This window comes from Musca domestica, unplaced genomic scaffold (assembly GCF_030504385.1).
Source record: "Musca domestica strain aabys unplaced genomic scaffold, Musca_domestica.polishedcontigs.V.1.1 30, whole genome shotgun sequence".
Classification (NCBI taxonomy): domain Eukaryota; kingdom Metazoa; phylum Arthropoda; class Insecta; order Diptera; family Muscidae; genus Musca; species Musca domestica.
The window spans coordinates 6,334,338-6,354,010 of record NW_026712300.1 but is presented as its reverse complement, the minus strand read 5'-3'; the positions used below and the strand labels follow the sequence as shown (position 1 = coordinate 6,354,010).

Here is a 19,673-nt window from a genome sequence, read left to right as displayed (position 1 = left end):
CTCTTTCAACAACAAAAACATATTTGTATTCATTAAGTGGTGCAAGTACGCTTTCAACGTCGTTGTAGTCAACATCTCCATCCATCCAATCTATTCTATTTACATAGTTCTTGCAGTATATATTCGTGTTGCATGCCTCGTCCGTGAGTTCTTTTATATTGAAAGGTGGTCGAAACAACAAATGATTTGGAACATCAGAATCTCATCATTTATAATTCCATATTCTTTCTTATATGGTATTTTCGGTAATCTATCGCGCATATAAACGCCTCTGAAATGTGGTATATACTTTTTCGCAAAATTATATATTTGTTTATGTAAGTGGGCCTTGAGGTAGTTGCTTTATTAGTTTTTTTTTTTTTTTTTTTTGAATTATCGTTCATATATATGCCATAACCTTTTTGTATGGTTTAAATACAGCACTTTTCCCATTGCTTTAGCTTCTATAGTTCTATAGCCAGGTAGATGAAGTTCCACTAGTAAAGAATCGATTAATTTGTTTACAAGTCCTCTTTCTTTAACGTGTTTCTTCCTAATAACATTGACGTTGTTATGAAAAATCATTTTATACTATTTTTAAGTTTACTGGAAACAAAAGTAAAAGATAAATAGACATTGTCAATACAATCACTAATTAGTTGCTAAATGAGATTAGTTGAACAACAAGCTAAACTTCCAGTGCGTAATAAAGTACTTTATTACCGAATAATAGCTGGTTCTTCGAATTGTGGAAAAACTAATGTAATGACAAATTTAATAGACAGTTCAAATGGGTAAAATTCGAAAATGTTTATATATATTCCAAATCTTTATATCCACGGAAACTTGAATGTCTCAAGATACGCATGTCTTCTATCAAGGGTATGCAATTGCTTACATTCAGTAATAATGGGGATGTCGTGCAACCAGAAGAAATAAGACAAAATTCAATAATGATATTCGATGATGTGGCTTATGATAAACAAAATAATATTTAAATCTACTTCAGTATAGGTTGTCATAAGAATGTCGATTCATTTTATTTATGTCAAACATATACGCGGATTCGAAAACATTTATTGCGTGATAATGCAAATATGGTTATATTGTTCAAGCAAGATAATTTATATTTAAAATATATATACAATGATCACGTTGGAAGTGAGATGAGTTTTGAGAAATTCAAAGAATGCTGGAGAGAAAAATATGTATTTCTAACAATCAGCAAATATATTAACTCTGGAAGATGCAGAAAGGGGTTTCATATATTTATACAACCATATTATAAACACCTCTATTATTATAAACACAACCAAGGAAGATAAAATTTGAAACATCTTGTGAGATCCAGAGATGCATTGAAAAGAAAATTTCAAAGCATTAAAAGAGGAGAGGAAGTTAAAACAAACAAACTGGAAAGTACTTTCAAACCCATAATTGAACCAATTCGCAAACTATTAAAATTATCGAATGAAAATGCCTAACATTTCCTCGTACCAAAGAAGGGTGCTTTTGAGTCATATAAAGAGTCATGAGTACACCGGTTAAGAAATTTAAACCAGATATTAATGTAGAACCTAAAATGTTATAGGGGGAAGAAAACGAGACTGAGGGTACAAATGTTAACGATTCAAAAGATGACACATTCTATTTTGATATTGGTGACACCGTTAACCTTTCTCATTTGCATAAAAATAAAATATTGGATACAGTATATGGCCCGCACAAATATATTCATGGAGAATGGAAATTTTGGGATAAACCGTTAAAAGTTGACGACCAGATAATTATTGGTAATCAGCATTTATTTGAATTTCTCTTTTATCAAAACCCTAAAAATTATGATGCCTCAGCATTAGAAATATATAAAAAAAAAATTGCTGGACTCCAATGTTCATAAAGTAAATTATAGACACAATGAACGAATCAAATCCAACAGAGGATATAAATATAAACGCATTATTAAACATTTGATTGAGGATACTCACCGCGGTAAAGGCTTAATGAAAGTAAATCTAGTTAAACCAAATTTTATATACTGGGATGATCCTAATGAATTGATAGAACGATTAACATCAGAACAAGCCAGAAACAATAATCACACAAATGAGATTGTTTCTATTATTAAAGAACTGAAAGAGGAAAACATAATATATTAATATATAAAATATAAAAATTTAAAATAAAATATTGTTACGTTCTTGAATTTTACTTAATCCCGTGTAGACGTTGTTTTATTTCCCAATACAGCTTGTACCAAATAAAACGCGGGTTCTTTCGGATTACGATTATTACAATGATTTTATTCACACAACTTTACTTTGCACTTTACTTTACTCGACGGTTTCAATTCGCGATCTGATTCACAACTGACTAACTGCCTTTCCATTTCCCCTATTTATATGAGCCTCGCCTGTCGCTACAGAAGTTTCTAGACGATCTGGTAACGCCTAGATTACGAACAATCTACCAATGCAACGAACACATACAAACTTACATTGAGTGAACAATAACAACAACACATACAGACTTACATTGAGTGAACAATAACAACAACACATACACAGGCGAGGGGGTAACAAAGAAAGAGGAATTAAGCGATCATCAATGATGACGTTTAACAAGAATTGTACGTCAGCAACAAAATAGAAAATGAAAGAGGAAATGGAAGGATGTAGAAAAATCTATACAGTAGTTGTTGTTGTGAAGTTATTCAAATAAACTGCGTAGTAGAAATTTACGTTACAATTCAAATTCTTAAATTAACGGAATTCATCTAAATTAACTTAAATCTAAAGTTATATTCGTAACATTGCCCCCCGCTTAAGCCTGTTCGTCCCGAATAGGCACAGTTCCCGTTCCGTAGGGGGTCAGCCGCTCCAAATGTACAACTTTCATCTTCGACCTGGGACTGTCGCTCCTCTGGATGCGATAAACGACGTCATTTATTTTCGTGACAATCTTGTAGGGTCCTTCCCAGTGCGTTTGTAATTTGGGGCATAGTCCTTTCTTTCGTTGTGGGTTGAACAATAGTACCAGTTGCCCTTCTTGAAACCCATCGGTATTTGCCGCTCGATCGTACCTTGCCTTCATGCGGTTGCTAACCATTTTTATTCGATATCGGACTGCATCGTGGACTTTACTAAAAGAGTTTTGACTGTCTTCATCTTGGTTCACATCGTCGTTTGGGGTAGCACCGAATATAAAATCGCCAGGTAGCTTTAATTCATTTCCGAACAGAACTTTGGCTGGGGTCCGGGATGTGGAATCATGAATGGCCGATCTATAAGCCAGTAAAAACTTGGGAATATGCTCATCCCAGTCTCGTTGGCCACTGTCCACCACTTTCCGTAGATGTTCTTCCAGGGTGCGATTGAATCTTTCCACCATGCCATCTGATTGTGGATGTAGGGGCGTCGTTCTGGTGTTCTTGATTCCGTAGGAGTCACACATTTCCTTGAAGATCGCTGATTCAAAATTCCTCCCTTGATCGGAATGAACCTCAGATGGAACACCATAGCGACAAATCCAATTTCTGCTGAACACATCCACAATTGTCCTGGCTTCTTGATTTGGGATAGCATAAACCTCTGGCCATTTACTGAAGTAATCCATGACCACTAAGACATACCGGTTCCCAGAGTCGTTTGTTGGGAACGGTCCAGCTACATCCATTGCGATTCTTTCAAAAGGGGCTCCTGAATTATACTGCTGCATGTAGCCTCGACTCTTCCGTGTTGGACCTTTAGCTCTTATGCACCTTTCACAATTGGCGATCCAGTCGGCAATGGATTTTTGACAGCCGACCCAGTAGAATCTCTGCTTTACCTTTTCAGCGGTTTTTGCTATGCCAAGATGTCCTCCACTTGGCCCATCGTGAAACTCCGACAAGACATCTCTTATTTTGGAGTCTGGGACGACGATCAAGTTCCGGTGAGATTTACCGTCCTCACTTTCCCATTTGCGATATAGGCAACCATCTATTATAAGTAGACTGTCCCACTGGGCCCAATAGGATTTTAAAAGAGGGCTTTCGGAGGTAATTTCTTTGCGACTAGGTCGTTTGCCCGTTTCTATGGCCGAAATTACTTTGCCCAGAATGGGATCTCTTCGTTGTTCCGTCGACCAATCTTCACCCGACTCAAATTGCAATAGTCGGACATCAACGATATTCTCTTTATTCTCAGCCTTTGAGCAGTGCTTGCATTCTACTTTGCATGGCCGACGAGACAGGGCATCAGCATTACCGTGTTTTCCGCCTTTTCTGTGCTCGATTCTGAAGTCATAACTCTGGAGCCTCTCGATCCAACGGGCTAGTTGACCTTCCGGATTCTTAAACTGCAGCAACCATTTGAGAGCAGCGTGGTCGGTCCTCAGCAGGAAATGCTGGCCATATAGGTATTTGTGGAAGTGTTTAACGCACACAAGAACAGCAAGCAGCTCTCTCCTCGTCACACAGTAATTCCTCTCAGGTTTCGACAATGTCCGGCTGTAGTACCCGATGACTTTTTCCTGTCCGTCGATTTCCTGGGAAAGGACGCCACCGATGCCGCACGCACTTGCGTCTGTGTCCAGGACAAACTTGCCGCCAGGTATAGGGTATGCCAAAATGGGGGCTCTGCATAGCATGTCTTTGAGCTTTCTGAATGCCTCCTCCTGGTCGTTGCCCCACTGAAACCTCTGGCCTTTTTGCGTCAAACGGTGTAGACAGGCGGCGATGTTGGCAAAATTTTGGACAAATCGACGGTAGTATGTGCAGAGACCCAGAAAGCTTCGCAGCTCATGGAGATTTCGGGGCTGCGGCCAATCTCTGACGGCTTGAATTTTCTCCTTATCCGTCGATATGCCCTCAGGCGTCACGTGGTGCCCCAGGAACTTTACCTCTCGTTGGAAGAGACTGCAGTTCTTTGGGTTCAGCTTGAGGCCTGAAGACGAAAGCTGCTGTAGAACATCCTTTAAGTTCTTGATGTGTTCCTCGAAGTTGCGTCCCATGACTATGATGTCATCCAGATATATGAGGCACGACTTCCACTGCAGCCCTTTTAACACACGCTCCATCAGCCTTTCAAATGTAGCCGGGGCGTTGCAGAGTCCGAATGGCATGACATTGAACTGCCAGAGACCCCCATTTACGCCAAACGCTGTTTTCTCCTTATCTTTCTCGGCGATCTCTACTTGCCAGTACCCACTCTGCAGGTCGAGGGTGGAGAACCATGACGTCACGGCTAATGTGTCCAATGTGTCGTCGATTCTTGGGAGCGGATAGCTGTCTTTCTTGGTGACATCATTCAACTTTCTGTAGTCCACACAAAATCGGGTGCTTCCGTCTTTCTTCTTGACCAAGACCACTGAGGAGCACCATGGACTTGACGATGGTTCTATTACACCACTCTTTTCCATTTCACTTATCAGCTTCTGAACCTCGTCTCTTTTTGCCAGGGGAACACTTCTTGGAGGCTGTTTAATGGGTCTCGCGTCTGCTGTATTGATTTCATGCTTCACCACTGATGTTCTTCCTTGGTGCTCTTTTGTCAACGCAAAGGTAGAGGCATATTTCCATAATAGCTGCTTAGCCTTGTTCCTCTCGGAAGGTGATAATTGGTGTGTCCACTCTTTTATGTAGCCGTCGAGGTGCTTCTTCTCCATGGCAGCTGGCTTTTCGGTGCTAGTTTCCAAATTAACTACAGCTTCAGCTGGTGTGCATTGTCCAACATCGGAAAATTGGCAAATTTGCTCTTGCTTGTTTGACAGGTTCAAAACTCTAACAGGAATTAATCCGTCCTTGTTGCTTTTCACCAGGGCATTCGCTATTAGGATGTTACTGTTTCTGTTTTCTGCTGGTTCCACCACCCACAACTTCTCGGCTCCACAATCTCCATTCATTGGTACCCATATTATTGCTTCGGCACAGGGCGGTATTATCTTTGGATGGTCCGTGGTCAGACGTCTAATGGGTGTACTTTCATCGTAGCCCACGTTTAACGGAATTTCGACGTTAGACCAGGTCATCACACGTTCTTTCATATCCAGATTGATACCAAAGGCAATCATAAAATCTGCGCCTATTATCACTTCGTCTACGATATCGGCAACTATAAACTCGTAATTCTCCGATTTATTGGCAATAGTTAGTCTCAGGGTAATCTTGCCGTGTACTGCCGCGGGCTCCCCCGTTGCTGTGCGCAGTCTGACTCCATTAAGTTGCGTTATTTTTCCCTTTACCAGATCTGATCTTACGATGGACTTTGATGCGCCAGTATCTAACGTCAGAACTCGCTTATCACCATTGATGTACCCAGTTGTTGTTAGGTTGTGACTTTCCTGTTGTACTATTGCTATGGAGATTGTGGGGCCATCGTCGATGGGAGCCAGTTCATGCCCCGCTGGACTGGCTCGATTTAGTTTAACTGTGACTCATTGGTGGACTGTTGGGCCATTCTTCTACCATCTTTCGTTGGAGGTGGTGACGATGACCTGGATCGTTTGCGCTTAGCTCTGCATTCGCGCGAAATATGACCTGCTTTATCGCAGTTGTAGCATCTAACCCTGGGCTTAGTCATCCCAACTAACTTTGTCTCTTCTATTACCCGCCTCATGGCGTCTTCGATCGAGTTAACGAGAGATTTGGGTTCGCAACCTTCGGTCTCCAGTTGGCGAATCTTGTGGGTCTGGGGCTTAACAACTATTCTTGCCGTCTCTTGGGCAAGGGCAAACGACACAGTTTCGGAAAATGATGCTTTTGGTGACGCATATGTTGCATACTTAATCTCAGGGTCACGTATGCCATTCACAAAGGTTTCGATTTTCATACGGTCCAGCAATGGGTGATCCTCTCCTGGATACGTCATTAGCACCAAAAGTTCCACCTCAGCTGCAAAGTCTTGTAACGTCTCGTTTGCCCTCTGTACTCTTCCCCTTAATTCCATAAGGTAGATGTTTCGTTTATGTTCGCCACCGTACTTACGTTCCAGTGCAGCAATAACATCTTCATAGTTGTTTCTAGAAGCGACAGGAATACTCTGTATAACATCAGCAGCACTGCCCTTCAATGCCAGAAGTAGTGCAACCGCTTTGTCGCTGTCGTTCCACGAATTTCTAGAAGCCACTGTCTCAAACTGTAACTTGAAAACATTGAATGACGTAGAGCCGTCGAATACAGGAGGTTTGATTTTTAGTGTGTTATCAGGAACTCGCACCGGACCACCTTTGATTTCCAGTTCCGAAATTTTCTTCTCCAGATTTGTAACCCTATGGTCGTGGGACAGAAATTTCTCGTCAACCGACTGCACTTTCTTATCCAACTCTTTAATTTGGACCTCCACGGTTTCCACTCTCCTTCCAATAACTTCTGTAATGTACTCGAGTTTCTCGTTCGTTATTCTCGAATTTTCTTCGAACCTTCTGAAATTTTCCTCAAACATTTTGGCTAGCATTTCTCTGAAATCGTCACCCCTGGCAGCTACTGACGAGACTTCCCCACCGTTGGATTCGCCCATTTCCGATAAATCCACTTCATCCTTACTGTCAAACTCATATGTATCGATGTTCATACCACGGCGCTCGAACTCATCCAACAGACGTTTTTGTAGTTCAGCCTTGTTGCCAGTAGAGGACAATTCCAATTTATTAAGTTCCTTCTTCAAGTCTTCCACTCGTAGATCCTTAAACTTCATCGTAGTATTATCGTAATCTCACTTCCGACACCAATTGTTACGTTCTTGGATTTTACTTAATCCCGTGTAGACGTTGTTTTATTTCCCAATACAGCTTGTACCAAATAAAACGCGGGTTCTTTCGGATTACGATTATTACAATGATTTTATTCACACAACTTTACTTTGCACTTTACTTTACTCGACGGTTTCAATTCGCGATCTGATTCACAACTGACTAACTGCCTTTCCATTTCCCCTATTTATATGAGCCTCGCCTGTCGCTACAGAAGTTTCTAGACGATCTGGTAACGCCTAGATTACGAACAATCTACCAATGCAACGAACACATACAAACTTACATTGAGTGAACAATAACAACAACACATACAGACTTACATTGAGTGAACAATAACAACAACACATACACAGGCGAGGGGGTAACAAAGAAAGAGGAATTAAGCGATCATCAATGATGACGTTTAACAAGAATTGTACGTCAGCAACAAAATAGAAAATGAAAGAGTAAATGGAAGGATGTAGAAAAATCTATACAGTAGTTGTTGTTGTGAAGTTATTCAAATAAACTGCGTAGTAGAAATTTACGTTACAATTCAAATTCTTAAATTAACGGAATTCATCTAAATTAACTTAAATCTAAAGTTATATTCGTAACAATATATTAAAAATCGATGAGAGTTAATGAGGTTTGTCATCATTATAATTTAAAGTATACCTCAGCCACACTAAAAGGAAATGTTTCGAGAGTACTGGGAATCAATATTGACGAAGATAACAATCTGTATATACAAAATAAGAGGATTAAAAGCCTTGCACCCCCGACAGAAGGATCAGACGCGGTCAAGCAAGCATATGTACATTCGCAAAACAAGAACTTGCAAGAAATATCAAAGAAAATTTTATTTCAAGAATGTTCTGATATTCGACAAGAAATATCACATTTGAAACACTCGCTCAACGAACTTTATAACAATTTATCAAAAAATACATTCACTCACCCACTGTGAGATATTAATCTGATTGAAATATGGAAAACCGAGAATTAGTGAATGAGCTCCACACTCAAGCCCGAAGAAAATTTAAACGACGTAGGTTCATTGTGAAGGGAATTCACGATCTTTGGCAATCTGATTTAGTTGAAATGGGTAGTTATTCCACAGAAAAAGGGGTACTGGTTTATGCATACAGTTATTGATACTTTGTCCAAATATGCATGGGCTGAAGCCCTTAAATCTAAGAAGGTCTTGGAAGTTTGTGCAGCATTTGAAAAAGTATTTAAAGCCGGAAGAATTCCCAAGAATTTACAAACCGATTTTTTAATAAAACACTTGAGGAGGACTCGATGATGATATTATAGAAATACCAATAGGATCCTATGACTTACAAGATATAGCAGACTTTTTGGAATCTGAGTACAGATCTATTCAGATAAATAGATCTATTAACATTAAAGCTAATAATAGTACATTACAAGTAGAAATTACATCATCTCATGATGCTATTTATTTTAATAAGGAAAAATATATATCTATACTATTTGGTTTCACGGAAACTGTTTTGAATTCGGGGAAGAAACATATCTCAAACCTTCCCGAAAATATTCTGAAAGTGAATACCATACAACTACAATGTAATACTGTAACAGGGTCATTTATGAATCATTCACCTGCACATATTCTGCATGAATTTTCTCTAGATGTTCCACCAGCATATAAATTATATAATAAAATATTTGAGGAACTCATGCATAAATATAGAATAGACCATTATTCTACATAAGTGTATTGAAAGAATCAATAGTTGAACGATTCAATAGAACTCTTAAAGGAATGATGTGGAAGGAGTTAAGTTGTAATGAGAATTATCATTGGATTAAAATCTATAAAGACTTATTAGAAAAATATAATAGAACGCCTCAAAGAACTATAAAAATGGCACCTATACAAGTCAATTCCTCAAATGAGAAGACACTACTTGAAACTGTTTATAATCATATAAAAATATTACGAAAATCTCAGCTTCATGTGGGTGATCACGTACGCATCAGTAAATACAAACATCAATTTGAAAAGGGGTATACGCCGAACTGGGCAACTGAAATATATAAAATAAGAACCATAAGAATAACAAATCATACAACATACTTGCCAAGAGATTTAGAAGGAAACCCAAGCAGAACTTTTATTTACAAAATATCCAAAGGGCAATAAAGTGTTTGTAAAATGGTTAGGATTTTCAAACCTACATAATTCGTAAATAAATAAGAATGATGTATTGTAAGCTTTTTTTATTAAAAATAAAAAGCATAAAAATGCAAGTACATACTGTTTTTACTTACTACAAGTTAGAATCTTGCAATGTCAAAAACATTTACCTTGACGGGAAGAAAATAAATTTTATGCTCGAGTTATTCACCACCCATTGCATTAAATGATGTTGAAAATTGGTGTGCTTTAATTGATTTCCAATCATATATCTCAAGACCTAATTTGGATGACGATAATAATTTATTCATATCGGTGATGATAGTATAGAAATACCAATAGGATCCCATGACTTACAAGATATAGCAGGCTCTTTGGAAGCTGAGTACAGATCTATTCATATAAATAGATCTATTAACATTAAAGCTTATAATAGTACATTACAAGTAGAAATTACATCCACTCATGATGTTATTTATTTTAATAAGGGAAAAATCTATATCTAAGCTATTTGGTTTCACGGAAACTGTTTTGGATTCGGGGAAGAAACCTTCCCGTAAATATTCTGAAAGTGAATACCATACAACTACAATGTAATATTGTAACAGGGTCATTTATGAATAATTCACCTGCACATATTCTGCATGAATTTTCTCTAGATGTTCCACCAGGATATAAATTAGATAAGAGACCGTTGAACCTTATTTATTTGCCGGTGAACGTCAAGGAAATAAGTCGTCTAGAAATAATAATTCTAGATCAAGAAGGACGATTAATAAACTTTCGAAGAGTTAATTACACTTCGAATTCATATAAGACCAAGGCAAATATGATTATCTATAATATATATAATAATAAACAATCCACTAAAGACATTCAACATAAAGTTGTCAAACCGACAAGACCTTTCCTAACTAAAGAAAATAAAGAATTTTAAAATTACTTAAATTAAAATTAAAACCCAATGTCTGAAACACATAACATAAATGATCGACGCTTTTCCGATGAGAATATTGTAAAGCGTGATTATCATAGCTACGTTCCATATATCCAATCTTTCAAAAATAATGATTATATATGCATAAGCGTACAAAATCAAGATCTTTACATATTACCGTCGGAAAGCTACATGTACATTGAAGGTTATTTAAGAAAAGCAAATGGAGAAATTTTGCCAAACTCTAGACTTAGGAATAATTGTGTGGGGCATATGTTTGATGAAATTCGACATGAACTGAATGATGTTGAGATTGATCGCTCACGTTATCTGGGAATGGCAACAAAAATTAAAAACTTGCTTTCCCTAAATGCACCATAAAGCAATGTCATGAGAAATGCGTGATGGAATGTAGATGGCGATGTTGCTACCAACTCTTTTAACTTTTGCGTTCCCTTAAATCGACTGCATGGATTTGCAGAAGACTTTAACAAAGTAATTTGTAACAGAAACATGATTTGATTCTCTTGCGGAGTGCTAATGACACAAATGTGTGTTCTCAACTGACTCGAAAGAAGATATTCGACTAATAATTACAAACATTATGTGGAAAGTTCAATATATTCGTCTGACTATAGAAAAATTAGCTTTTTGAAAACTATTAAAGATGAGAAAATTTTACCTACAGCATTTCGAAGTTGGGACTGCTATTTTAATCTCACGATTGTTTTTGGAAGGAAAAATACCTGGAATGTTAAATTATCGACAAATCATGAAAGGCCACGTTATGTCGCTTTAGTTTTCGAAAAGGACAACCAATTTCTTCATTGTGGTCTTCAATATATTAAATATTATAAAACAACAATAAAGGGATAAAGCCTGACCATTTTGCAACAACAAAATACTACGGTATACCGAACAAACAAGCCACACTGTTCTATTAATAGACAAGGCACGGTCGACGAAGGGGTTTTTGTTGTAACAGACAAAACCAACATTTATGCTACTTCGTTCAGGTTGAACGAAAGCATAACAATTGGAGAAAGATGTAAATGTTTACAAGTGCGGTTGTAAGATTTAGAAGACTTTCCAAAAGAATTTTAGTTTTATTTAGTTCTTTGATTCCTCTTCTATTGAGCTTACGATCTCGTCACTTGGGTAAAAAAATGTTTTTTGTCATAGAAGTTATTTTTAAAATAACTTCTGGGGAGAATATCCCAGACAAAAACAAGGGAACTGATGAGGATTGGTGGCTCTTTCCGAAACCTAGGTATTCCCTGCCTTACCCCCTGGTAAATATTACCAGCGTTCTCCACTAATAAACAAACATTGTTTTTATAAAAACAACAATAAAGGGATAAAGCCTGACCATTTTGCAACAACAAAATACTACGGTATACCGAACAAACAAGCCACACTGTTCTATTAATAGACAAGGCACGGTCGACGAAGGGGTTTTTGTTGTAACAGACAAAACCAACATACATGGTTATGCTACTTCGTTCAGGTTGAACGAAAGCATAACAAGTGGAGAAAGATGTAAATGTTTATAAGTGCGGTTGTAAAACTTAGAAGACTTTCCAAGAGAATTTTAGTTTTATTTTATTCTTTGGTTCCTCTTCTATTGAGCTTACGACCTCGTCACTTGGGTAAAAAATGTTTTTTGTCATAGAAGTTATTTTTAAAATAACTTCTGGGGAGAATATCCCAGACAAAAACAAGGGAACTGATGAGGATTGGTGGCTCTTTCCGAAACCTAGGTATTACCTGCGTTACCCCCTGGTAAACATTACCATCGTTCTCCACTAATAAACAAACGTTGTTTTTATAAAAACAACAATAAAGGTGTAAAGCCTGACCATTTTGCAACAACTCAATATTAAAGTACACTTGAATTATCCTTATGATGGTTTAAATCTTAAATTTTCTGAGAATCGTTATGCAATGCTTTATGATATGTATAGCAAATTTCAACAGTCTTCTCTCATGTAATATGACTGTTGAAATTTGCTATACATATCATAAAGCATTGCATAACGATTCTCAGAAAATTTAAGATTTAAACCATCATAAGGATTTACATCTTTCTCCAATTGTTATGCTTTCGTTCAACCTGAACGAAGTAGCATAAATGTTGGTTTTGTCTGTTACAACAAAAACCCCTTCGTCGACCGTGCCTTGTCTATTAATAGAACAGTGTGGCTTGTTTGTTCGGTATACCGTAGTATTTTGTTGTTGCAAAATGGTCAGGCTTTATCCCTTTATTGTTGTTTTTATAATATTTAATATATTGAAGACCACAATGAAGAAATTGGTTGTCCTTTTCGAAAACTAAAGCGACATAACGTGGCCTTTCATGATTTGTCGATAATTTAACATTCCAGGTATTTTTCCTTCCAAAAACAATCGTGAGATTAAAATAGCAGTCCCAACTTCGAAATGCTGTAGGTAAAATTTTCTCATCTTTAATAGTTTTCAAAAAGCTAATTTTTCTATAGTCAGACGAATGTATTGAACTTTCCACATAATGTTTGTAATTATTAGTCGAATATCTTCTTTCGAGTCAGTTGAGAACACACATTTGTGTCATTAGCACTCCGCAAGAGAATCAAATCATGTTTCTGTTACAAATTACTTTGTTAAAGTCTTCTGCAAATCCATGCAGTCGATTTAAGGGAACGCAAAAGTTAAAAGAGTTGGTAGCAACATCGCCATCTACATTCCATCACGCATTTCTCATGACATTACTTTATGGTGCATTTAGGGAAAGCAAGTTTTTAATTTTTGTTGCCATTCCCAGATAACGTGAGCGATCAATCTCAACATCATTCAGTTCATGTCGAATTTCATCAAACATATGTCCCACACAATTATTCCTAAGTCTAGAGTTTGGCAAAATTTCTCCATTTGCTTTTCTTAAATAACCTTCAATGTACATGTAGCTTTCCGACGGTAATATGTAAAGATCTTGATTTTGTACGCTTATGCATATATAATCATTATTTTTGAAAGATTGGATATATGGAACGTAGCTATGATAATCACGCTTTACAATATTCTCATCGGAAAAGCGTCGATCATTTATGTTATGTGTTTCAGACATTGGGTTTTAATTTTAATTTAAGTAATTTTAAAATTCTTTATTTTCTTTAGTTAGGAAAGGTCTTGTCGGTTTGACAACTTTATGTTGAATGTCTTTAGTGGATTGTTTATTATTATATATATTATAGATAATCATATTTGCCTTGGTCTTATATGAATTCGAAGTGTAATTAACTCTTCGAAAGTTTATTAATCGTCCTTCTTGATCTAGAATTATTATTTCTAGACGACTTATTTTCTTGACGTTCACCGGCAAATAAATAAGGTTCAACGGTCTCTTATCTAATTTATATCCTGGTGGAACATCTAGAGAAAATTCATGCAGAATATGTGCAGGTGAATTATTCATAAATGACCCTGTTACAATATTACATTGTAGTTGTATGGTATTCACTTTCAGAATATTTACGGGAAGGTTTCTTCCCCGAATCCAAAACAGTTTCCGTGAAACCAAATAGCTTAGATATAGATTTTTCCCTTATTAAAATAAATAACATCATGAGTGGATGTAATTTCTACTTGTAATGTACTATTATAAGCTTTAATGTTAATAGATCTATTTATATGAATAGATCTGTACTCAGCTTCCAAAGAGCCTGCTATATCTTGTAAGTCATGGGATCCTATTGGTATTTCTATACTATCATCACCGATATGAATAAATTATTATCGTCATCCAAATTAGGTCTTGAGATATATGATTGGAAATCAATTAAAGCACACCAATTTTCAACATCATTTAATGCAATGGGTGGTGAATAACTCGAGCATAAAATTTATTTTCTTCCCGTCAAGGTAAATGTTTTTGACATTGCAAGATTCTAACCTCTTCTATTGAGCTTACGACCTCGTCACTTGGGTAAAAAATGTTTTTTGTCATAGAAGTTATTTTTAAAATAACTTCTGGGGAGAATATCCCAGACAAAAACAAGGGAACTGATGAGGATTGGTGGCTCTTTCCGAAACCTAGGTATTACCTGCGTTACCCCCTGGTAAACATTACCATCGTTCTCCACTAATAAACAAACGTTGTTTTTATAAAAACAACAATAAAGGTGTAAAGCCTGACCATTTTGCAACAACTCAATATTAAAGTACACTTGAATTATCCTTATGATGGTTTAAATCTTAAATTTTCTGAGAATCGTTATGCAATGCTTTATGATATGTATAGCAAATTTCAACAGTCATATTACATGAGAGAACCACAACCACTTATGACCTATTATAGTTTTAAAGACAATTCAGTTGCTGTTATAGATATAAACAGTCAAAATAAAGCAGTAAAGAATGGGCCGATTGATTAAAGATCGAATTTGTTAAATAAAAAAAAAAAAAAAAAAAAAAATATATATATATATATATATATATATATATATATATATATATATATATATATATATATATATATATATATATATATATATATATATATATATATATATATATATATATATATATTGTTTTTTTATTTTAATTTAATAAAGTAAATTTAAAAAAAACAAATATTTGTTTCAATTCAACATATTAAAAATAGATTGTTTTTCTATTAGGTAATTCTATGTTAGGTATATTATTAATATTAATATTTAAAATCAAATCTATTAGTGGTATATGTGCTAAGTCTAATGAGTCATTTGATGTACAAAAATTTGTTAATATATTTGCTAGATCCATTTGAGATGGGTACTCATTGCTATTACCCAAGTCTAAAACCTCTTCAATTGTATCTAAGTTACAATTTTGTAATTCATTGGGGTCTATATTCATTGGGATTGTTAAATGTAAATTACTTATATCTGAAAAATCCTCGCTATCTGAAAAATCCTCGCTGTAGTGTCCCCAGGCATACGTATGAGTTCCATCTTCCCTAATAAAACGTTTGTCATCTTGATAACTGAGACAAACTTTGGTTATTCCTTCTGTATATATATCATGTTTCCTTGATCTAAATATGTACATACTATTAAAATAATTTTATAATGTATGGTGTAAGACTATTTGCCTGAAATCTGATATTCGTTTTTTCGTCTTAGATAAACCAATACGTTTGTTTTCTGGGCAAAAAGGTAAATCATTATGCATATCGTAAAGAATAGCTGGATATTCGATTTCTACATCGAATATGAAACCAGTGGGGGAATCGTCAGAAATTGATAATATTTTGCTAATATCATTTAACTTATCCGTCAAAAATTGATAATATTTTGCTAATATCATTTAACTTATCCAGTTCTTCCTCTTCTACCCATTAAAAATCCTTTATTGGGCGATATTGTGTCATAGCCATTCCATATAAAATATTAACATCTAAGTAATAAATATTAACGTAAGATTTACTCTGATCCTAATTTGACATATTGGGGTTATTGGCGACAGAGTGTCTACTTGAAAAATTTTACATATTGATGTCTGTAATTAGCTCAAGTTCAACCTCAGTACAGAGCAACATGGCATCCCAAGACAGCGAAGGTGCTGTTATATATTGGCATGGGTCAAGTTTATGTACTCGTATGCATAAATCACGGAAATTTTCGAATATGTCAGTTAAAAGCAAAACATCTGTTTTTAGACATAATTCCAAATAATCTATAAGAGTGTTACAATTGAAGTGTTTCCAAACACATAATGCATATTCATAGTTCTCTAGTGAACATTCGCGATCTGTAATCTTATTATAAAACTCTTCCCTGGAGGTTAACTGATTTTCTAATAATTTGTTGAAAGAAAATATATATTCTTATGGAAAAACACCCTTTCTAGTCATGATGTTGAAGTCGGCATCATTTGGAAATTGTGCTTTAATTGCCTTAAATTTAGTAAGCGGAAGATTTTTTGCTAAACTATCCAAACTGGCTGACATGGACCTAAAACTGTCTAAGAATCTTAATTCTAACTTAGGCCCCTTTTTTCTCTTTTCTTTTCTTTCAGAAACCACCAAATTATTAGAATTGCCATCTAAATTGCTTGAGTGCTTTTTCATTTTAATAAAATATGACATGGACACGTATTTTTCTTTATTAAGAGGAATAACATTGATACTACCACACCGCACTCTTTGCAGTAACTTCTACCAACTTTATTTTCGTTGGGTAAATATGTTGACTGAATATTAGAGCTAGATGATATAGAAGGATGTAGCCATAGTTTTCATTGCGAACTTCAAATACTAAATTTGAAACAATTCTGATGAATAATGTCGCTAAAATCATCAAAATACTGAATATCGAGAGGTGCCGTTATACGGGGGCTATATCAAAATGTAGACCTACATTTTCAATACCAAAATTCCTGCAGGCATAATATACATTTGAGTACAATTTTATCAATCTGCTTCATTTCTTTGGGAAGCTAGAGTGAATGTCACAGACGGACGGATATCGCTAAATCGAACTAGAATTTTTTGCTGATCAATAATATATATATACTTTGTGGGATCTTAAATGTATATTTCGATTCGATATTATATGGGGGCTATACGAAGACGTGAACCTGCACAGACAATTTTCTGGCATGGGCTGAACTTTCCATTACGAACTTCACTTGCGAAATTTCAAACAATCCCGGTAAATAATCAAAATACCGAATATCGGGGGCTACCGTTATATGTGGGCTATATGATGACGTGGACACGTTCTTTCATATCCAGATTGATACCAAAGGCAATCATAAAATCTGCGCCTATTATCACTTCGTCTACGATATCGGCAACTATAAACTCGTAATTCTCCGATTTATTGGCAATAGTTAGTCTCAGGGTAATCTTGCCGTGTACTGCCGCGGGCTCCCCCGTTGCTGTGCGCAGTCTGACTCCATTAAGTTGCGTTATTTTTCCCTTTACCAGATCTGATCTTACGATGGACTTTGATGCGCCAGTATCTAACGTCAGAACTCGCTTATCACCATTGATGTACCCAGTTGTTGTTAGGTTGTGACTTTCCTGTTGTACTATTGCTATGGAGATTGTGGGGCCATCGTCGATGGGAGCCAGTTCATGCCCCGCTGGACTGGCTCGATTTAGTTTAACTGTGACTCATTGGTGGACTGTTGGGCCATTCTTCTACCATCTTTCGTTGGAGGTGGTGACGATGACCTGGATCGTTTGCGCTTAGCTCTGCATTCGCGCGAAATATGACCTGCTTTATCGCAGTTGTAGCATCTAACCCTGGGCTTAGTCATCCCAACTAACTTTGTCTCTTCTATTACCCGCCTCATGGCGTCTTCGATCGAGTTAACGAGAGATTTGGGTTCGCAACCTTCGGTCTCCAGTTGGCGAATCTTGTGGGTCTGGGGCTTAACAACTATTCTTGCCGTCTCTTGGGCAAGGGCAAACGACACAGTTTCGGAAAATGATGCTTTTGGTGACGCATATGTTGCATACTTAATCTCAGGGTCACGTATGCCATTCACAAAGGTTTCGATTTTCATACGGTCCAGCAATGGGTGATCCTCTCCTGGATACGTCATTAGCACCAAACGTTCCACCTCAGCTGCAAAGTCTTGTAACGTCTCGTTTGCCCTCTGTACTCTTCCCCTTAATTCCATAAGGTAGATGTTTCGTTTATGTTCGCCACCGTACTTACGTTCCAGTGCAGCAATAACATCTTCATAGTTGTTTCTAGAAGCGACAGGAATACTCTGTATAACATCAGCAGCACTGCCCTTCAATGCCAGAAGTAGTGCAACCGCTTTGTCGCTGTCGTTCCACGAATTTCTAGAAGCCACTGTCTCAAACTGTAACTTGAAAACATTGAATGACGTAGAGCCGTCGAATACAGGAGGTTTGATTTTTAGTGTGTTATCAGGAACTCGCACCGGACCACCTTTGATTTCCAGTTCCGAAATTTTCTTCTCCAGATTTGTAACCCTATGGTCGTGGGACAGAAATTTCTCGTCAACCGACTGCACTTTCTTATCCAACTCTTTAATTTGGACCTCCACGGTTTCCACTCTCCTTCCAATAACTTCTGTAATGTACTCGAGTTTCTCGTTCGTTATTCTCGAATTTTCTTCGAACCTTCTGAAATTTTCCTCAAACATTTTGGCTAGCATTTCTCTGAAATCGTCACCCCTGGCAGCTACTGACGAGACTTCCCCACCGTTGGATTCGCCCATTTCCGATAAATCCACTTCATCCTTACTGTCAAACTCATATGTATCGATGTTCATACCACGGCGCTCGAACTCATCCAACAGACGTTTTTGTAGTTCAGCCTTGTTGCCAGTAGAGGACAATTCCAATTTATTAAGTTCCTTCTTCAAGTCTTCCACTCGTAGATCCTTAAACTTCATCGTAGTATTATCGTAATCTCACTTCCGACACCAATTGTTACGTTCTTGGATTTTACTTAATCCCGTGTAGACGTTGTTTTATTTCCCAATACAGCTTGTACCAAATAAAACGCGGGTTCTTTCGGATTACGATTATTACAATGATTTTATTCACACAACTTTACTTTGCACTTTACTTTACTCGACGGTTTCAATTCGCGATCTGATTCACAACTGACTAACTGCCTTTCCATTTCCCCTATTTATATGAGCCTCGCCTGTCGCTACAGAAGTTTCTAGACGATCTGGTAACGCCTAGATTACGAACAATCTACCAATGCAACGAACACATACAAACTTACATTGAGTGAACAATAACAACAACACATACAGACTTACATTGAGTGAACAATAACAACAACACATACACAGGCGAGGGGGTAACAAAGAAAGAGGAATTAAGCGATCATCAATGATGACGTTTAACAAGAATTGTACGTCAGCAAC

The 19,673-nt window shown here is 36.7% G+C and overlaps 1 protein-coding gene across 1 annotated transcript; it reads right to left on the bottom strand.

Annotated features, from left to right (window-relative positions):
• Nucleotides 1-2,802: 2,802 nt before the first annotated feature.
• On the bottom strand, nt 2,803-6,905 carry LOC131803480 (uncharacterized). Its single transcript, XM_059124840.1, has 3 exons — nt 6,550-6,905; nt 5,802-6,166; nt 2,803-3,599 (listed from the first exon to the last, which is right to left on the bottom strand). Exons 1-3 carry the CDS (start codon nt 6,903-6,905, stop codon nt 2,803-2,805), a joined length of 1,518 nt encoding a protein of 505 aa, XP_058980823.1.
• Between the last annotated feature and the right edge of the window lie 12,768 nt (nt 6,906-19,673).